Below are 20,515 nucleotides of genomic sequence, written 5' to 3'. Positions count from 1 at the left end.
GCTTGCAGTGAGCCAAGATCGCGCCACTGCACTCCAGCCTGGGCAACACAGCGAGACTCCGTCTCAAAAAAAAAAAAAAAAAACCTGGTTTCCCAAGTGTTTTTTCCCACAAAGATAAACACTGTCTTAACAGATGTCCAATGATAAAATAGATGCCTATGCCAGCTATCAACTTATTGCCTCTGAGCTCCAAATTTACCCTCCTGCCCGCTCTGTGATCACAGAGGTAAACGGTTAGTAAACATTTCTCCTTTGTCAGCACACATGATGTGAAGACTGGTCACTAGAGGGTGCTGAAGGGACACAGCAGAGAAAGCGTTCTTTTTCCTGTTCCAGAGGGTTTCACTGGCCAGCCTGCTGCAACTCAGGGTTCTATTCCTTGGTTAAGAAATGTATTTTCTGTTAAAAATCCCACTTCCAACTAGATTCCTATTTATTTCTTCTGGCATTTCTATCGTTTCCTTCATGCATCTTATGTGAATATAACCATCTTGAAACTTTTCATCATGGCTTTCAACATTATTTTATATCCGTTTATTCTGACTGATCCAACTACTTACACTGTATTTATTTATTATTATTATTATTTTTATTGTGAAAGGGTCTCACTCTGTTGCCCAGGCTGGAGCGCAGTGGCACAGTCAGAACTAAATGCAGCCTCAACCTCCTGGGCTCAAGTGATCCTCCCGCCTTAGCCCCACAAGTAGCTGGGACTACAGGCATGCACCACCACGCCTGGCTAAGTGAATTTTAGCAGAGGTGAGGTCTCACTATGTTGCCCAGGCTGGTCCTGAGCTCAAGCAATCCTCCCGCCTCAGCCTCCCAAAGTGCTGGGATTACACGCAAGAATAACCACACCTGGCTTACTTATACTTTCATTTAATGGATTCAGGCGATCCTAGTCTTTGCCCATAAATATCCATTTAAGAAGTTTCTCTTGAAATCAACATCCTAATGATTTTAGTTTTATTTCTTTACATGGTCAGGTTTGTTTTTGTTTTTTTCTTAAGAGACAGGGTCTTGGGCTGGGCGTGGCGGCTCATGTCTGTATCCCAGCAATTTGAGAGGCCGAGGTGGGTGGATCACTTGAGGTCAAGAGTTTGAGACCATCCTGGCCAACACGGTGAAACCCCATCTCTACTAAAAATACAAAAAATAGGCCGGGCGCGGTGGCTCAGGCCTGTAATCCCTGCACTTTGGGAGGCCGAGGCAGGCGGATCATGAGGTCAGGAGATCGAGACCATCCTGGCTAACACGGTGAAACCCCGTCTCTATTAAAAATACAAAAAAAAAAAAAAAAATTAGCGAGGTGTGGTGGCGGGCACCTGTAGTCTCAGCTACCTGGGAGGCTGAGGCAGGAGAATGGCATGAACCTGGGTGGCACAGCTTGCAGTGAGCCAAGATTGTGCCACTGCACTCCAGCCTGGTGACAGAGCGAGATTGTCTCAAAAAAAAAAAGCCAGGCATGGTGGCGCATGCCTGTAATCCTAGCTACTCAGGAGGCTGAGGCAGGAGAATCACTTCAACCCAGGAAATGGAGGTTGCAGTGAGCCGTGATCACACCACTGCACTCCAGCATGGGTGGGTCTTGCTATCGCTCAAGGCTGGAGTGCATTGACTCGATCATAGCTCACTGCAGCTTCAAACTCATGGGCTCAGGCCATCCATCCCCTTTCTCTAGGGACAGGGCCTTGCTTATGATGCTAGTCCTGAACTTCTGGCCTTAAGTAATCCTCTTGCCTTGGCCTCCCAAAGGGTTGTAATTACAGGCATAAGCCACCACACCTGGTCTGCTGGGAAATTTTTTTTTTTTTTTTTGAGACAGGGTCTAGCTCTGTTGCCCAGGCTGGAATACAGTGGTGCCATCTCAGCTCACTGCAACCTCTGTCTCCCAGGTTCAAGCAATTCTCCTGCCTCAGCCTCCTGAGTAGCTGGGACTACAGGCGCATGCCACCATGCCCAGCTAATTTTTTGTATTTTTAGTAGAAATGGGGTTTCACCGTGTTACCCAGGATGGTCTGGACCTCCTGACCTCATGATTCGCCCGTTTCGGTCTCCCAAAGTGCAGGCCTCCCAAAGTGCTGGGATTACAGGCGTGAGCCACCACGCCCGGCCAGACATTTTTTTTTTTTTTTTTTAAGACAGTCTCACTCTGTTGCCCAGGCTGAAATGTAGTGGTGTCATCTCACCTCACTGCAACCTCCGCCTTCTGGGTTCAAGCGATTCTCATGCCTCAGCCTCCTGAGTAGCTGGGATTACAGGCCCCCACCACCACACCTGGCTAATTTTTTTTTTTGTATTTTTAGTAGAGATGGGGTTTCACCATGTTGGCTAGGCTGGTCGTGAACTCCTGACCTCAGGAGGTGATCTGCCTGCCTCAGCCTCCCAAAGTGCTGGGATTACAGGCGTGAGCCACCGCACCTGGCCAAGGGTTTTTAACAGGCATATTTATTTCATTTTATTCTACCACCAAAGTTTTCCCATTGTTCTTATTCTTTCCATTTATGGATTTTAAAAAATGTGAACAAGGAAAAAAAATGGACAAAGCACTAGATCTAATAGAGGTGAAAATGATTGGAAAATGATCAGAAGTAAAAAGATTTGCCCAAAGTAGCATACAAATTCAATTTCTATGGGTCCTATATGGATTCATTTATTCACCTAACATGTTTACTGAATATCTACTATGCTACTATGTGCCAGCAATTGTTCTAGGAGCTGGGGATACAATACCAAACCAAAGTTCCTGTCCTCATGGAGTTTAATGAACAGTTTACCAAAACTGTAAAACCATGTTGTTAGAAATCCTTGACGCACTCCTAGAAAATGAATTTTATTAAAATTAAGGCTTCCCTGGAAGTGAATTCTGCCTATTTTGATATAAATTTCCAACAGATTTTCTTTTTTTTTTTTTAGACACTGTCTCATTCTGTTGCCCAGGCTAGAGTGCAGTGGCATGACCACAGCTCACTGCAGCCTTGACCTCCTGGGCTCAAGCCATCGTCCCTACTCAGCCTCCTGAGGATGTGGAACCACGGGAGCATGCCGCTACTCCTGGATAATTTCAGGTAAGTATTTACTTAGATTGTAAAATATCTTTAAAACTAACACGTAAGACTGCATAATAGTGTATACCTTTAATAGCGGAATTTTGCAAAATACACAAGTAAACCAGATGCAGATAACATCAAAACTGATTATTCTGAAGGGAGATATTACTCTTATCATAAAGTAGAAATAAATTAGAGCAAAGAATTAAGAGTCACTACTATTATTTTAAACACTAAAAAATTAGACTTCATAGGCTGGGCTTGGTGGTTCACACCTGTAATCCCAGCAATTTGAGAGGCCAAGGCAGGAGGAATTGCTTGAGGCCAGGAGTTTAAGACCACCCTAAGCAACACGGCAAAATCCTCTCTCTACCAAAAAAAAAAAAAAAATCCAAAAACCACAACTAGACTTCATAAGATATTACAAAATTCACTATAATAAAACTCTATGTAAAATTAATGAATAAAACAAAAGCACTGGGCTACAATAACATTACTTAAATAATAATAATAATGATAGCTACCCCCTCAGCCAGGTCCAGTGGCTCATGCCTGTAATCCCAGCACTCTGGGAGGCCAAGACTAGAGAATCCCCTGAAACCAGAAGTTTGAGACCAGCCTGGGCAGTAAAATAAAATGAGACCCTGCCCAGGGTCCAAAAAATAATAATATTAAAAAAATAGTAATATTAAAACAAAACAGGGGTTAAGCATGGTGGTGGCTCATGTCTGTAATCCCAGCAAGGTGGGAGCTTGAGCCCAGAGGTTGAGGCTACAGTGAACCATGATTGTGCCACTGCACTCTAGTCTGGTGAAAGAGCCGGACTGGGTCTCAAAAAGCAAAACAAAAAGATTAGCTACCCCTTATTGAGCATTTACTATGTGTCTGGAACTATTCTATGAATTTGTTTTTAATATCTAAGAATCCTTAGAGGTAGATATTGTCATATCTAACAGATGAGAAAACTGAGGCAGAAAGGCTAAATAAATTGCCCAGGGTTATACAGCTAACACGTCTTAAGAGCTGGGATTCAAACCCAGGTGGTCAGGTGCTCCAGAATTTATTATTATTATTTTTTTCCTTTTTGACACAAGTCTCACTCTGTTACCTAGTCTAGAGTGCAGTGGCACAATCTCAGCTCACTGCAACTTTCTTTCGCCCCACAGGCTCAAGTGATCCTCCCACCTCAGCCTCCCAGGTACTTGGGACCACAGGCGCAAGCCATGCCCAGCTAATGTTTGTAGTTTTTTTGCAGTGACAGGGTTTTACCATATTGCCCAGGCTGTTCTCAAACTCTTGAACTCAAACAATCAACCCACCTCAACCTTTCAAAGCGCTGGGATTACACCACAATTTACACTCTTTACTACGAGGTGGGTTATTCTGCATATACCTGGGAGTATTCAGGTTCTCCTGAAGAATTCTGGTCATTTCGAAACAATTTCACAGCTTTAAGGTATGTTTCCATTGATTCGAGTTTGGCTTTGCTAAAACCTAAAACGAAGATGAACAAAACAACAAAATGCAGTGAGAAATTTATTTAGTTATTATTTTTTTCAGACAGGGTTTCACTTTGTTGCCCAGGCTGGAGTGCAGTGCTGCAATCACAGCTCACTGCAACCTTGACCTCCCGAGCTCAAGCAATCCTCCCATGTCAGCCTCCCAAGTAGCACCCCGCCGTGCCTGGTTAATTTTTTTTTTTTTACAAATGTTTTGTACAGATGGGGTAGCGGGAGGGTCTTGTTTTTTTTTGAATAGGGTGGTTTCAAACTCTCAGCCTCAAGAGATCCTCCTGCCTTGGCCTCCCAAAGGGCTGGAATTATGGGTATGAGCCACCACACCCCGCCGATAAATTTATTATTTTTAGAAACAGGGTCTCACTGTGTCACCTAGGCTGGAGTACAGTGGTGCCATCATAGCCCACTGCAGTTCTGAACTCCTGGGTTCAAGTGATTCTCCCGCCTTAGCCTCTCAAGTTGCTAGGACTATAAGTCTGTACTGCCACACCTGGCTAATTTTTAATTTTCTTGTACAGATGGGGGTCTTGCTATGTTGCCCAAGCTAGTCTTAAACTCCTGGACTCATGTGATCCTCCCGCCTCAGCCTCCCAAAGTGCTAGGATCATAGCTGTAAGCAACTGAGCCTGGCCTCAGTAAGGAATTTTGAAATCTTTGGGGGTAAGGATACTGAATTCCAGTGATGAACAAGAAACAAATACTATTTACATATTCATTTACATTTCTCTTTCTCCTAACCCTTGAGAATCTACCACATGAGCAAGCCCAGACTACACGGAGAAACCACATGAGGGTGTTTTGCCTGATAGACTTACCTAAGTCCTCAGCTGACAGCTCATAATTTGCTGTTAGACATGCAAGCACAACAAGCCTTCAGGATTGCAGGGCCTGCCTTTCAAATCTTGCAGTTGAGGCTCAAGACATGAAACAGAGATGAGCTGTCCCCACTGTGCCCTGTCTGAATTACCGACCCCACTGAAACCATGAGCTAGTAATTACTGCTTGTGCAAGCCACTAAGTTTTAGGATAATTTGTTACACAGGATCACTAAAACCTTAACTCAAGATTAATATGCAAGGAATGAGGCACTTCTAACCATTTCTACTTTGAATGTTCTACTAACTCAAATGCAGAAGTTTTGCATTTGGGGGGATCATTCCCTCCAGGATTCTATATAACCATTCATCAATTTTGCTGTCTGATTAACTAACATAATAATCTGCCCGCACACTGAAGAATACTAGAATATATCCTCCAAATATATATCTATACTTAGAAATGAGTAACTCAGCAATGATTACCTCATTAAGAGATTAAAAAAAGAGATCTTACTTTTTAAATAGCAGACTTATGAAATATCAACATATCTTGTTTTGTAGATACTTTCTGTTTTAATCTAAACAGCCAATGGAAGAGTGGCCAAAATTTCTAGTTAATCAGGTTACAAAAAGATTTAGAAACTGTGGTCCTATGTTGTTTTTTGCAAAATTTTGCGCTTCTTCTTCTTCTTTAGATAGAAGACTGGTCCCCAAACCCCTTTGTCTGATAGCTCCTCTACTCTTGGTTGTAGAAGGGGACTGCTGTGAATATGTTTAAGGCTGACTTCCATTAAATTGCAACCTATGACCCCTAAGTAGAGGTGGAGGTATCCATTATTATGGGGAAACAGTCAAGTCAGGATCAATGGTTTGAATAATTCCTTTAAATTGCTTTCAATGCGTCACAGGGAACTAGGGTTTGAGGACACAACACTCTTTAAAGACATCTGATGTTTGCTTGAAAGTTGTTGTTTCAACATAATGTAATTTTGTGAATAGTAAATAACATGGATAAGGTAGTAATTTATAAAATATTATCAAACACATTGGAAATGTAACATGTTTATTCTAGTGATCTTTTATCTTCTTACCTGTATGTTCTAAATGTTTTAATGTCACATTGTCAACAGGGAAAAAGCTGAGGATAGCACCATATTCCGGACACATGTTTGCTATTGTAGTTCGATCAACTATAGATAATTGTGAAACTCCACTTCCAAAAAACTCAACAAACTTTCCAGCCACTCCTACTTGCCTGAGGTGCTATATAAGGAATACACAGAAACACATACAAAATTGCAAAGATAAGATTAGCAACGATTGTCTGAAAACTATAAAATATAATTTTTAACCAATACTAGTGATGGTGAAGGAATGAGATCCTTCTTTGTCCTTATGAATCAACTCATTCTGGTTTTGGGGGTATTTTAAGATAAGAAGTAAAGAGAAGACTGGTCCAATGTCACTGTTAATCAGGGTAGAAAGGGGCCTGAAAGCTCAAGGTGGCTATAATTAACATTTTCATGTCTTTGAAATCAGGGTACCTCAACTCAATAGTGTGTCTGTTTAGCTGGCAGCCCTTTTTCTTTCTTTCTTTTAGAAACAGGGTCTCACTCTGTTGCCCAGGCTGGAGTGCAGTGGTGTGGTCACAGCTCACTGCAGCTTCCAACACCGTGGCTCTAGCAATCCTCCCACCTTAGCCTCCAGAGTAGCTGGAACTACAGGCATGTGCCACCGCACCCAGCTAATTTTTAATTTTTTTTTTTTGTAGACACAGGGTCTTACAATGTTGACCAGGTTGGTCTTGAACTTCTGGCCTCAAGTGATGCTCCTGCCTTGGCGTCCCACAGGTGTGAGCCACTGCACACAGCCCTTTATTCTTTCTTAGCAGTGCATAAAACAGTGGTGTTTGCTAACCACTGATGGCATCTTAGACTTAATGAAATACTAATAGACTGATGAAACTGTATATTTAAATAAAAAATTATATATTGGCTATAAACATTTTTCAAATTATAACTACTGGCCCAAATGTTTACAGCATCTTTAATCACAGGCAAATCCCACTTTGGTAGAATTTGTTAATATGTGGTTTCAAACTTAATTCCTTCTAAAATTATTTTTCTTGGTTATTATACTATCAAGTAACCCAACCAGTTATTTGTCTTTTCTAAATTGTAAAATGGTCTCAGATTGGTATAGGAAGAGTGACTAAGGAGGCGACTAAGAATGAAACTATCCTCGATCTATGAATAATATTAAGCCCTAACATTTTATAAGTGCCAGGGATCACTTAATCCAAACCCTTTTTTATAGATACAGAAACTCAAACCCTAAGTGTAAAGATGTTTCCTCATTTATGGTTTTATTTTTTAGGATGAAAGAAACACAGATTAGATATTACAAACCAAATGCTGCTCTCATCAAAAAAACAATACAGGATTACTCCTATAAGGATCACAAATGGAACAGGATCTCAAAAAAGAAGTAATAATATATTCAATAAATGTAAACATATATAATAGATTAATTTTTTAACAATAAACTAAAATGTCAAAAAACACACAGTAATATTGTCAGGAAAAAACAGCTAGAGAAGGCTAAAAAGCAGCGTTAATTTTCAGGATGTCTAAAGTAAAGAATTGATTTCTGTAAAAACATAATGGGATACTCCTTTTCCTCTAGGAATAATCCTGCAATTCCCAATTTACTACTTGATCTTTTGGTGTCATACGTTGAATCAATAATTTCTCTAAGATGCCAAATTCTTTTCTAATTAGGGAAGAAGGATCAATACCAAATGCTGAGAGGGAGGCATTATCATTTCCTTACGCTGGAGTATCCGGAAAGCCTTCGTACCAATAATCTAACCAAAAATGCTGAGATTGATACTCCTGAAAGCCTTCGTACCAATAATCTAACCAAAAATGCTGAGATTGGGACTCAAATTGGAATTATATGTGGAACATTTTCCAGGTACATTCATTTAACAAAATAGGACTTAATCATTAAAATAAAGTTAGCAAAGGCCAGATATTTAGGAAGAAGAGTTACAAATTATTGTGCACTAGGAAATCCGTGAGCCTGTGTATTAATATGCTTAAGAAGCTCAGTGTATGTATTGAAGTTCTGAAGCCAGTATTTTAAAAATTCAGAGAGAAGATTTTTACATAATAATCCAGAGAAATGTTAAAACGGCAACAGAAAAATGATATATCACATTTCTACAGTCCATGTTTTTGAAAGCATTACTTAGTAGAGCAACAGCTTCTAATGGGCAAATAATTTAATTAAAGAAGACACAATCAACTTTTGCTAAACATTTTTTTAAAATTCACGTAAAAAAGAGAAAAAAAATAATGTAGTCAAGTGTTTATTAAGGCAACAAGGCACTAATAAGGCATAATGGTTAAGACAATGGACTCAAGAATCTGACTGCCTGGAATCTTTGCTCTACCCCTTACTACTCAGGCCTTCGACCCTTTGGTAAGTCACTAAACCCTACTGTACCTTAGTTTTCTCAGAGTTACAATGAGAATAGTAATAGTATCCATCTCACAGGCTTGTTATAAGGACTAAATGAGCTAACATAAGTGAACACAACAAATTTCTTTGTATTTATTAGTACAAACTAAATGCTCTGTTTGTTGTTATTACTATGGTAACTATGATGACGTGGCTAACGTCAAGAGACCTGAGGATGCAGTAATGAACCCAAATCCCTGCTCTCATAGAGCTCTTCAATTTTTATAAAAATAATGTTCAGTAAGTCATAGAGCTACCACAACTTTAACTTACCTTTGTAATACCAAGAACAACATCTATGGATGTAACAAAAGGGTGTGATGACCCAGTTAACTCACATCCAACCACCTCTGGTAAAGTAAGAGAAACTGGCAGACCAAGCATAACTGCTTCTGTTTCAATGCCTCCAACCCCTAACGTAATAAAGACAGGTATATTAGCACAGTATATTTAAAGATCATTTATCTCTGTAACATCTGAATCTCTAGGTGTTTCATGAGCTTATCTTACACAGTACTTTGCAGAGTTGCTATATTGCTATTAATGTGGACACTGAACCCAAGGCTTCCCAAAAGAAATGATTCCACTTGCACGGTCGAAAAACTATTATTTTACCTTTATATTCAAGGTAAAATATTAGTTTTAAGTATATTCAAGTTAAAACATTAGTTTAAGTATTCATTATGTTAGACACTGCACTGTATTCAAGATACAGATATAAACAGAATCCAGTCCCTGCCAACCTCAACAAGTTCAGTCTAATGAAAAAGCACAAAAAAATCAACAATTATAACACCCTGTGAAAGAGTAAGCTTACAAAGTGAGGTACACTGAACTCAGCAAGGGAGTTAAGACTTTCAGAAGATAACTGAGGCCAGTCTTGGATGAGTTAATAGTAGCCACATTTCAACAAAGTCACGGTCGGCAGAAAGCATTCTTCCAGAAGAAATAGCCTATGCAAAGTCATGGCGTATAAAAGAGCATAGCTAGCTGGGCTCAGTGGCTCACCCCTGTAATCCCAGCACTTTGGGAGGTCGAGGTGGGTGGATCACTTAAGGCTAGGAATTCAAAACCAGCCAGGCCAGCATAGCAAAACCATCTCTCTACTAAAAATACAAAAATTAGCTGGGCGTGGTGGCACGTGCCTGTAGTCCCAGCTACTTGGGAGGTTGAGGCACAAGAATTGCTTGAACCCAGGAGGCGGAGGCTGCAGTGAGCCAAGATTGTGCCACTGCACTCCAATCTGGGTGACAGAGCAAGATGCTGTCTCCAAAAAAAAAAAAAAAAAAAGAAAAAAAAAAAGAAAAGAGACAGCCCACGTAAGTAAAGAAATGACTAGTCTCTCTAAGATGGGTGTGGGTGAGTGGCTAAAGGGACACGCCTTGTATAAAATGGCAAGAAATCTGGACTTATAAAGAAGACCAGGAGAAGCCACAGAAGTACCTTACACAAAGAAGCAAACTTTGTAGACGTATCATCATCATCATTCAATTATTCAATTACTTCACAAATGGTAGTGCTGTGCTAGACACTGTGTAAATTTCTTTTCATAAATCCTCTTTTACAACACTGATCACAAACTCTCAATTAGGATTTTGTTGTTGCTGCTGTTATTACAGATGAAAAACACAGAGCCTCAAAGAGGCTATACAAACTCAATAATTTATGTTCTTTTACAATGTTCTTGACATCCTTACCCCAAAAGAAATGAAACATATTTAGTCATTTACTTACCCCACCCCAGAATCCCTAAACCATTCACCATCGTTATGTGTGAATCTGTGCCGACCACACTGTCTGGGAAGAGGAGGACTTTTTCTTCAAAAACCACTCTTGACAAATATTCTAAGTTTATTTGATGAGCCATTCCAGTTCCAGGAGGGATCACTGCCACATTCTTAAAAACTCTTGAACTCCACTATATTTTGTTTAAATTTAAGAAATACAAATGTTAGTATATAAATTTGTGCTCACAATCGAGGTGTAATATTAACATTAAAAATATTTTAACTAATGTTCAATATGGTAAATACAAAGTTCATATCACATAGTTAAAAACAAATATACAGATACTGAACCTAAATATATTTTTTATTAAGACAAAATTAATTTAGGTCAAATAAAAATGTTCAAAAAGTCCAGACAAATGGCAGTATTCAACTGCGTTCCAAAGATTCTCAGGAATGAGAAGAAAGAAAGCCTCAATGTACAAGGCCCTCCCTCCAAGCTCTCTCTCCTAAACTAGAGCCACTGTTTTCATCTTTCTCTACACAATAGGGTTTCCAATTAACATTTCATTTGAGGAACAAAAGCGTTCTACTACTATAAAATCTTTAGAAACTACTAAAGTGGCTGGGCAGAGTGGCTCATGTCTGTGATCGCAGCACTTTGGGAGGCCGAGGCAGGCAGATTGCTTGAGGCCAAGAGCTCAAGACCAGCCTGGCCAACATGGCAAAACCCCGTCTCTACTAAAAATACAAAAATAGCCAGGCAGTGGTGCACACCTGTAATCCCAGCTACTCAGGAGGCTGAGGCACAAGAATCGCTTGAACCCAAGAGGTGGAGGTTGCAGTGAGCCAAGATCACACCACTGTACTCCTGTCTGGGCAATAGCAAGACTCTTCCTCAAAAATAAGTAAATAAATAAATAAAATAATAAATACGGCAGGCACGGTGGCTCATGCCTGTAGTCCCAGCACTTTGGGGGGGCTGAGGCAGGCAGATTGCCTGAGGCCAGGGGTTCAAGACCAGCCTGGCCAACATGGTGAAAACCTATCTCTACTAAAAATACAAAAATTAGCCAGGCATGGTGGTGTGCGCCTGTAATCCCAGCTACTCGGGAGGCTGAGGCAGGAGAACTGCTTGAACCAAGGAGGTGGAGGCTGCAGCAAGCTGAGATCACGCCACTGGACTCCAGCCTGGGTAACAGGGCGAGATTCTGTCTTAAAAAAAAAAAAAAAAAAAAAAAGGAAAAGAAAAAGAAACAACTAAAGATATAAAAATTGTACCTATCATTAGTTTATATATTACAATACAAAAATTTCCCTGAATCATTTATACCTTAAAAAACTGAAGCCTCTCTCGATTTCTGCCGAATTCTACTTCTTGATTTTTTAACACTGTTTCAGGTCTAAAAGGAAGAAGAGCTGGCATTAAACGTATGTATTACAAAAGAGACTTGCCTTGTTTCTAAGTCATCGTTCTTAGGCATATATATACACAAATATATTCTTAAAATCCTTGGAAGAACTATTTACTAGGTTTCTCAGAATTATTTTCTTTTTCAACAAAGTTCTGCTTTAAAATAACACACCGGAAAGCTACAAAAGTGAGTTGTATTTTACTGAGTGTAAGAAAGCCACATTACACCAATGTCCAAAACTGTACTTAAGTGATAATAAAAACACACTTTGTTGGGTTATCCGCTGCAAGAAAAGAGGAAAGTAGTAGCTTCAACGACAAGCATGTACTTTCCTCCCCACCTGGCTCTTGTGCCAATTAAACTAGGAGATGGGCGCTGATTATTTCTATGCAACATTGACGAACAACATCTCAACATCATTTTACAGTTTAAAAAGAGCTTTTGGCAAAAATCTTTCATTCATCTCATACCAAAAGAAGGCTCTACTTTATGTATAAGTAGCAGTTCACTTTACATGGATTATAAATATAGTTTACATGAATTATTTAAACTGAGACAAAAATAATTGACCTCTAACCAGTAACATAGTACCATTTTTAAAAAATTATTTTTATCTAATAGTTATTTTTAAAAATTATTTCAAACAGCTTTAAGCTGCTTCTTTTACCTGCCAGCTGGTGACTGGGTGTTGACTAGAATATCAATATAACTTAAATTATACGTGTCCTCCAGGGACCAGATAATTAGTCCAGATAATTACAGTTGTTTAATTGTCAACCTTTTTTTTTTTGAGACGGAGTTTCGCTCTTATTGCCCAGGCTGGAGTGCAATGACATGATCTCGGCTCACTACAACCTCCGCCCTACCGGGTTCAAGCGATTCTCCTACCTCAGCCCCCTGAGTAGCTGGGATTACAGGTATGCACCACCACACCCGGCTAATTTTGTACTTTTAGTAGAGATGGGGTTTCTCCATGTTAGTCAGGCTGGTCTCAAACTCCCGATCTCAGGTGATTGATCCACCCGCCTCAGCCTCCCAAAGTGCTGGGATTACAGGTGTGAGCCACCACACTCGGACAACTTTTTTTTTTTTTTTTTTAAACAAAGATTACTTTAATAATTCATAGTTGAGTCATCTTTTGAAGCCAAGCATATCTTAGTGAGATTTTTCTCAGGGCCTCAGGGAAAACAGCTTTCTGAGCCACTCCAATTATTTTACCTTTTAATAGCACTTATGGCTACAAAGTGCCATACAAACATTTATTGGCTCATAACCTGACTTCAAACTAGGGGGTAATTTGAAGTGCCGAAGGTTATGCTCTCATCTTTCTACTCAACTTCTTAAGTCAGTAATTAATACTTCACTGACATATTAAAAGATACAAATGAGTAACTATTATCACATAGCCAGGAACTACAATATAATCTATCTTAATACTTTGTAATTCGGAGTCAAAATTATGGGGAAATGTTACAGCAGATTGGATTTTTAGAAATAAAAATATAGCACTAAGCACTTACGATGTGCCAGTTATAAAAAGAAACAAAAACTAAAGAAATCAATGATTTTGAATCAATAAATCTTCCTTTTCAGGAAATTAATTTCTGTATAAGAGGTGTTAATCTCAAAAGTCAACATGCTCCTAACAACCAGGACAACTAGGCAACAGGAACAAGAAAGTGACTTCATAAAACTGTCAAAATTTGATGGCAAAAGACTCAGAGATTATACTGAATCCTTAGAAAGGAAGAGCACACGAAGTCACTATAACCTGTGGCTTCATAAAAATATTAAGCCCAATATTTTAGAACTAGACAGAATTTGGAAGATCCAGTCAGGGACAAAGGAATTAACATATTATTTGGTACTTAGGATAAATGAATGGACATTACTCTTAGCTACTCTAAATCTTAAATGTGTTAAACTTTTTAAAACCTAAAGTGTAAGTAATTTTTTACTAAATTAAAAAAAAAAAAAGCCAGGTGGAGTGCCACATGACTGCAGTCCCAGTACTTTGCGAGGCCAAGGTGGGATGACTGCATGAGCCCAGTTCAAGACCAGCCTGGGCAGCATAGTGCCCATCTCTACCCCAAAAAAAGGTAGATAAAATAAGTCAGGCCTGACAGTGTGTGCCTGTAGTCCCAGCTACTCTGGAGGCTGAGGCAGGAGGATCATTTAAGCCTAGGAGTTGGAGGCTGCAGTGGGCTACAGATGGTGCCACGGCACCTCAGCCTGGGTGACAGAGAGACCCTCCATCTCAAAAAAAAAGACAGTTTACTAACAATGGGATAAATTGTTATATTTTACATGAATTATTTAAACTAAGACAAAAACAATTCACATAACTCTCTTAAAAATAAAAATATGGCTGGGCATAGTAGCTCATGCTTATAATCCCAGCACTTTGGGCAGCCAAGGTGGAAGCATCACTTGAGGCCAGGAGTTCGAGACCAGTCTGGGCAACACAGTGACACCCCCTGTATACAGAAAAAATCAGCCAGGCATGGTGGTGCATGCCTGAAGTTCCAGCTACTTGGGAAGCTGAGGTGGGAGGATCACCTGAGTCCAAGAGATCAAGACTGCAGTGAGCCATGCTTATGACACTGCACTTCAGCCCAGGCAATAGAGTGAGACTCTGTCTCAAAACAAAACAAAACAAAAAAACCAACTTTGGAAGGTCAAGGCAGACAGATCGCTTGAGCCTAAGAGTTTGAGACCAGCATGGGCAACATAGTGAGACCCTGTCTCTAAAAATAAATAAATAAATTTTAAAAGTTTGGAAACTTTATAGTACATATTTTAAAAAGCTGTATGACTTTTTTTTTTTTCTGAGACAGAGTCTTGCTCTGTCACCCAGGCTGGAGTGCAGTGGCGTGATCTCGGCTCACTGTGATCCCTGCCTCCTGGTACAAGCGATTCTCATGCCTCAGCCACCCAAGTATCTGGGATTACAGGTACCTGCCACCATGCCTGGCTAATTTTGTATTTTTAGTAGAGATGGGGTTTCGCCATGTTTGGCAGGCTGGCCTCGAACTCCTGACCTCAGGTGATCTGCCTGTCCCGGCCTCCCAAAGTGCTGGAATTCCAGGCATGCGCCACCGCGCCTGGCCATAGAACTCTTTTTCTTATTTAAAAAAATTACCCATTAGGAAATCTAGCCAAATCCTAGGAATAGAATTCTTTTCTAGGCATGTTTACTACTTTCCATGTTACCATATAGGAAATCACTTATTTAGAAGGACTTACTAGATTTGAAACATACAAAACAAAAATTTTATCGTTAACATACGGCTCTTTTTTTTTTTTTTTTTTTGCGACAGTCTCACTCCGTCACACCCAGGCTGGAGTGCAGTGGCATGATCTTGGCTCACTGCAACCTCCCCTCCTGGGTTCAAGAGATTCTCCTGCCTCAGCCTCCTGACTAGCTGGGACCACAGGGGCGCGACACCACACCTGGGTAATTTTTTGTAGACACAGGGTTTCACCAATGCTGCCCAGGCTGGTCTCAAACTCCTGAGCTCAAGTGATCCACCTGCTCTGGCCTCCCAAAGTGCTAGGATTACAGTCATGAGCCACTATGCCCAGCCAACATAGAGCTCTTAATGCAATAGGAAAAGATAAGAAACCCCCTAGTAGGAAAAAAATGTTAAAAATATATACAGGGAATTAACATAAGAAATATGAATGACTAACGAGTATACGAATGGTACAAATATACTAAAATAAAAATTTTAGTTTAAAATGAGATCCCATTTTTCTGCTTACAGTCGTCAAAAAGATGAATTCTATTTACAGACAAATCTTAAGAAAAGTTTGCTTTCTTAGTAATGGTAAGAGAGAATGGTACTTAGAGATCACCATTTTCACTAAATTTACTTCTTTTAGTATAACAGGGAATATATATAAAAATTCAATTCAGTACTTAAGTGTGAAGGTAACATAATAGTAATTGGGTGGGAAGGAGAATAAATTTGATTTTCTTAACTGGAAAATAACCTGGTATTAATAAACATTAAGAAAAACAATCTCATACTCAGGCACTGGTTGCAAATGAAAAGGACACAGGATGGGTGTATTCTCAATCTGCGAAGAAAATGTTCCTGAGTTTCGGCCTAGTTCTCCAGAATCACAAGATCCTCGGCAGGTAGTCTGGCCTCTGCAGGGAAGCTTCTTAGGCTGCACTTTAAGTGGAGAGAGCTTTCCTGCTTTCTGCAGGTCACCACCTCCAGGATTTGGTGCATTCTGTATTGCACTGTCATTCCAAAAAGAAAACAAAATAAAGCCATTTAAAAGGGACACAAATTTAGCTCTTAAAAAAAAACGCACATTAGCAACGCTATCTGGAAGTAACTGAATGATGTTTAAAGGCTAATGTATCATTTAACTCAGGTTTCAAAGGCAAATCTCAGATTATATATATATAAAAAAAGAAACAGGTCATTTAAATTTACAGAAATGAAAACAGAATTCTAAGCGTCCAGTAAAATCACTTTCATATACTCTACTAATTTAAATAACTTTTAGCAAGTACTGGAATAGATTTTTTCCCCCTAACAACTTAAAAGAAATTTAGAGCTACAGTTTATCTCGAGGGCAAAACCTCTCTCATGGGCTATAATAAATTGCAGTCTTATTCTACTACTCCAGGGAATGTTTTTAAAAAGTTACTTTATGGCAACAGAAATATGTCTTCTCTAGTTTGGTCTTGGTCAAAGGGGCCTTATAAATACAAGAAACTTATTTCAGAGGAAGGAAAATAGAGCTTTAGTGAGTTCAATGTTTTTAATCACCAAATAATTAAAAACATTCATGACTCACATCTTTCGATTCTTTCAGAAAGACAAGTAGGTTAAAAAACAAAAAAGGAAACAAAGACTGAATACAGAGGTTCACTCCAAAAAGCAGGTCCTAGGCTTATTCATTTCTATCAAAAACGGCAGCAGAAATACACGAATATGAAAAAAACCCCACCACTCCATAAACTTTTCACCAGTTTTAGCTTTTATATACTAGCCAATACTAAATTTAGCATACTTTTCTCTGCCATAAATTATCTCTATTCCTTTTCCTCTACATGACACATTTCCAGCCAATTAACTTGCATGGCTGTCTATAAATATCTGCATTGAAGTACCATTTACTGAAGTCAATTTGTAAAGAATGGTCAACTGTAAGATCTGTCGGACAAGCAGGATGGACTTTCTCAGGATCACCTCCAAGAGTTTTCACTGCCTCCCTCATAGCAGCAAAATCCACCATTGCTGGTATTCCACTAAAAAATAAAGAATGGTCAAATTATAGTCCAAATTGTTTTTTATACATGCTTAATAAATGATAAACTTTTTCATTTTCATATTTTAAAAGGTATCCCTGTCTAGTTTACATTCATTTTTCATAATGTACTTTATAAGTTAGGAGTATCCTGTTTAATGAGAATTAACATTAAACATTATCTGAGAACTGAAGTACTTGGGCAAATATGCCAAAAATAAGAGATAATTTTTGAGGCATAAGCAAACTTCAGGGAAAATGCCTGTGAAACTCTTGCCATGTATTTTTTTGATGCACCCTCCCCTTTCCCTAGTTCCAACCCCTTCCCCCTAGTGCCTTCGTGTTGCCCCAAAGCTATCCACAGTAGCTTCTGCCATTTTACATTCATCCACCCATCTATCCAGCCAACTATACAACAAGCATTTATCAAATGCCTTCAGTGTGCTAGACACCAATGGTACAAGGCCAAATAAGACATAGTTCTGGCTCTCAAAAAAATTTTAGGGAAGATAATGATTAAAGAATAGTATCGTAAGTACTATAATAGCTGCATACAATAACAGCTTGAGCCCAGGAGGTCGATGCTGCAGTGAACTATGATCACATCACTGCACTCCAGCCTAGGTGACAGAGTGTGACTGTATCTCAAAATAAGATCAAGTTTTCAATATGTTAAGTTTGAGAAACCAATTGGTTATGTGGAAATCATAAGCAGGTAGTTAAGAAAAGCAGTTTCTGAATAAATGGTGTAAGAAATATCATTTATTTCTTATGCGGCTATGTATCGTTAAGTACCATAATAGCAGCATACATAGGGTACAAAGAGCTGTGGCACACAAACCAGATTTGAGTGGGTGGGTGAAGAGGATGTTCCAGCTAACCTCTACGCCTCTTTCAAAACTCAGCTCAAGGTTAACTCTTCCAATAAATAATCCTTGGACACCTAGATCAGGCAAAATCTTTCAGAGTATGGTAAAGGCTCTGGATTTTAAGTGTGATGGAAGCCAACTGGTATATGGAGGGATAATACGACTTAACATTTGTAACCAAGTCACTCCATCTACTGTGTAAAGAACAGACTATTGATTGCAAGTGTGACAGCAAGGATACCAGTTAAGAGACTATTGCAGTTATAGTCCAGGTTAAGAGAGAATGGGACTAGAACCACAATGACAGTGATAGAGATGGAAAGAAATAATTGGACACAAGATATATTTAAAAGGTAGCACTGACAGAGCTTGCTGATAGACTGGGTTAGAGGGTATTAAAGAAAGAGAAAAATCAAGGCTAACTCCTAGATTTGAAGCCTAAACAAATGGGAGTGTATGGTGCCATTTACTATAACAGAAAAGACTTAGAAAGAAATAGGTGAGTTGAGATAGACAATCAAAAACTCAAGTTTTGATGGCTGGGTACGGTGGCTCATGCCTATAATCCCAGAGCTTTGGGAGGCAGAGGCAGGAGGATCGCTTGAGCCCAGGAGGTTGAGGCTGCAGTGAACTATGACTGCATTACTGCACTCTCGCCTAGGTGACAGAGTGAGACTACCTCAAAATAAAATCAAGTTTTCAATATGTTAAGTTTGAGAAACCTATTGAGAGATCATAAGAAGGTAGTTAAACAAAAGCAGTTTTTGAATAAATGGTACAAAACAGTGCCTAATTTTTAATGAATTGCTTCAGTTTAGAAAGGGCAAAATTTTTAAGTTTATAAACTAACCTTAAAAAAAAAACAAAAACAAAACAAAACAAAAAAAACAGACCCATCCATTAGGAAGTCTGATTTTTTATTTTATTTTTTATTTTTAGAGACAGGGTCTTGCATTGTCACCCAGGCTGGAGTGCAGTGGTGTGATCACAGCTCACTGCAGCCTCAACCTCCTGGGCTTAAGTAATCCTCCCACCTCAGCCTCCAGAGTAGCTGGGACTACAGGTATTCACCATTACATTCGGCTAATTTAAAAAATTTTTTTGTACAGACAGCGTCTCACTATGTTGCCCAGACTGATTGCAAACTCCCAGGCTCAAGTGATCTTCCTGCCTTGGCCTCCCAAAGTACTGGGATTAGAGGTATGAACAACCACACCTACCCAAGAGTCTGAATTTTAAAAAGGAAACACACTCTAAGAGTTCATTCACAAAAAATAAACCCATTACTCACGTAAAATCTTGAAGAAGAACACGGGCAGGGAAAAAGGGCACTTCAACATTGCTTTGTTTGGTTTTCCAGTCTAAAATGTTCATAACATCTTCCTTCGTCATTAAAAAGCCATCACAATTTCGTACAGCAGCTTCCAACAAGACCCGTATTGAGTAAGGCAGAACATCTGATTCAAGAAAATATTACTATGAATAAGCAAACAGTCATACCTATATATTATTTTTTAAATGCCATAGCAAAAAGTTAGACAAAGACAAAAATGCACTGTTTTCTCAATTTAAACAATTCATTTTTAGCCTGACAAACTAGAGTATAACACCATTCGTGTTAACATCAGGTGTTTTGTAACTGACTTTCCTGTACATAACCTCAAAGCCTTGAAAAAAGCAGAGATAAAAACCTTCATACAAGAGCTGCATTAATTTAGGAATATCATACTGCAACTATGACAAATACTTCACATTCAAGGAATTCACAGAAAAACTAAAAAAAAGCACAGAATATCAGAATTCAATTCAATAATGCAGACATCCCCTGGTATGGCAAAAAGAAAATGATTAAACTGTATAAATGTCTGTAATAAACTTAAAATTTTCCATCAAAAATGATTAAAGTTTAAAAGTAAATTGGAATGCCTGAGTGAGTAAAATTCATTTCACGAAAACTTTGATTCACTCTTAATTACTTCAAGGACACAATTGAGAAAGTGATTTCAATATTTTTAAATTTTCAATCATATTAAATTCTCACACCAGACTGTGCCACACAAAAGTGTTTCCTTAGGATTTAAAGAGAAGACTGAATTAATATGGGGTTAGTTGAATAAATCACTGTAATCCACACAATGGATTACCATGCAGCTGTTTAAAGGAGTGAAGAGTTACATGCTGATAAACAGTGAGCTCCAGAATATATATCATTAAGAGAAAAAGCAGGGCAGAACAGTGTTTATAGTATGCTAACTTTCCTGTAAGAAAGAGAGTTTAAAAACATATCCATAATATATTATTTTAAAATAAACATAAGATCATC

The 20,515-nt window shown here is 39.0% G+C and overlaps 1 protein-coding gene across 3 annotated transcripts in view; it reads right to left on the bottom strand.

The window, feature by feature from the left end:
• IREB2 (iron responsive element binding protein 2) overlaps positions 1–20,515 on the bottom strand; it is a 63,105-nt gene that overhangs the window by 18,647 nt on the left and 23,943 nt on the right. For all 3 annotated transcript variants that reach the window (XM_003813812.5, XM_057299917.2, XM_063596866.1), the window contains 8 exons: positions 19,484–19,649; positions 17,187–17,324; positions 16,086–16,304; positions 11,971–12,040; positions 10,645–10,828; positions 9,184–9,323; positions 6,477–6,648; positions 4,444–4,544 (listed from right to left, as the gene is read on the bottom strand). In XM_003813812.5, coding sequence (XP_003813860.2) covers positions 4,444–4,544; positions 6,477–6,648; positions 9,184–9,323; positions 10,645–10,828; positions 11,971–12,040; positions 16,086–16,304; positions 17,187–17,324; positions 19,484–19,649 — 1,190 coding nt within the window. The remainder of the gene's footprint in view (positions 1–4,443; positions 4,545–6,476; positions 6,649–9,183; positions 9,324–10,644; positions 10,829–11,970; positions 12,041–16,085; positions 16,305–17,186; positions 17,325–19,483; positions 19,650–20,515) is intronic.

This window comes from Pan paniscus, chromosome 16 (genome assembly GCF_029289425.2).
Source record: "Pan paniscus chromosome 16, NHGRI_mPanPan1-v2.0_pri, whole genome shotgun sequence".
NCBI lineage: Eukaryota > Metazoa > Chordata > Mammalia > Primates > Hominidae > Pan > Pan paniscus.
Note: the sequence above shows the minus strand (reverse complement) of the source record. Positions and strands in the feature narration are given on the sequence as shown.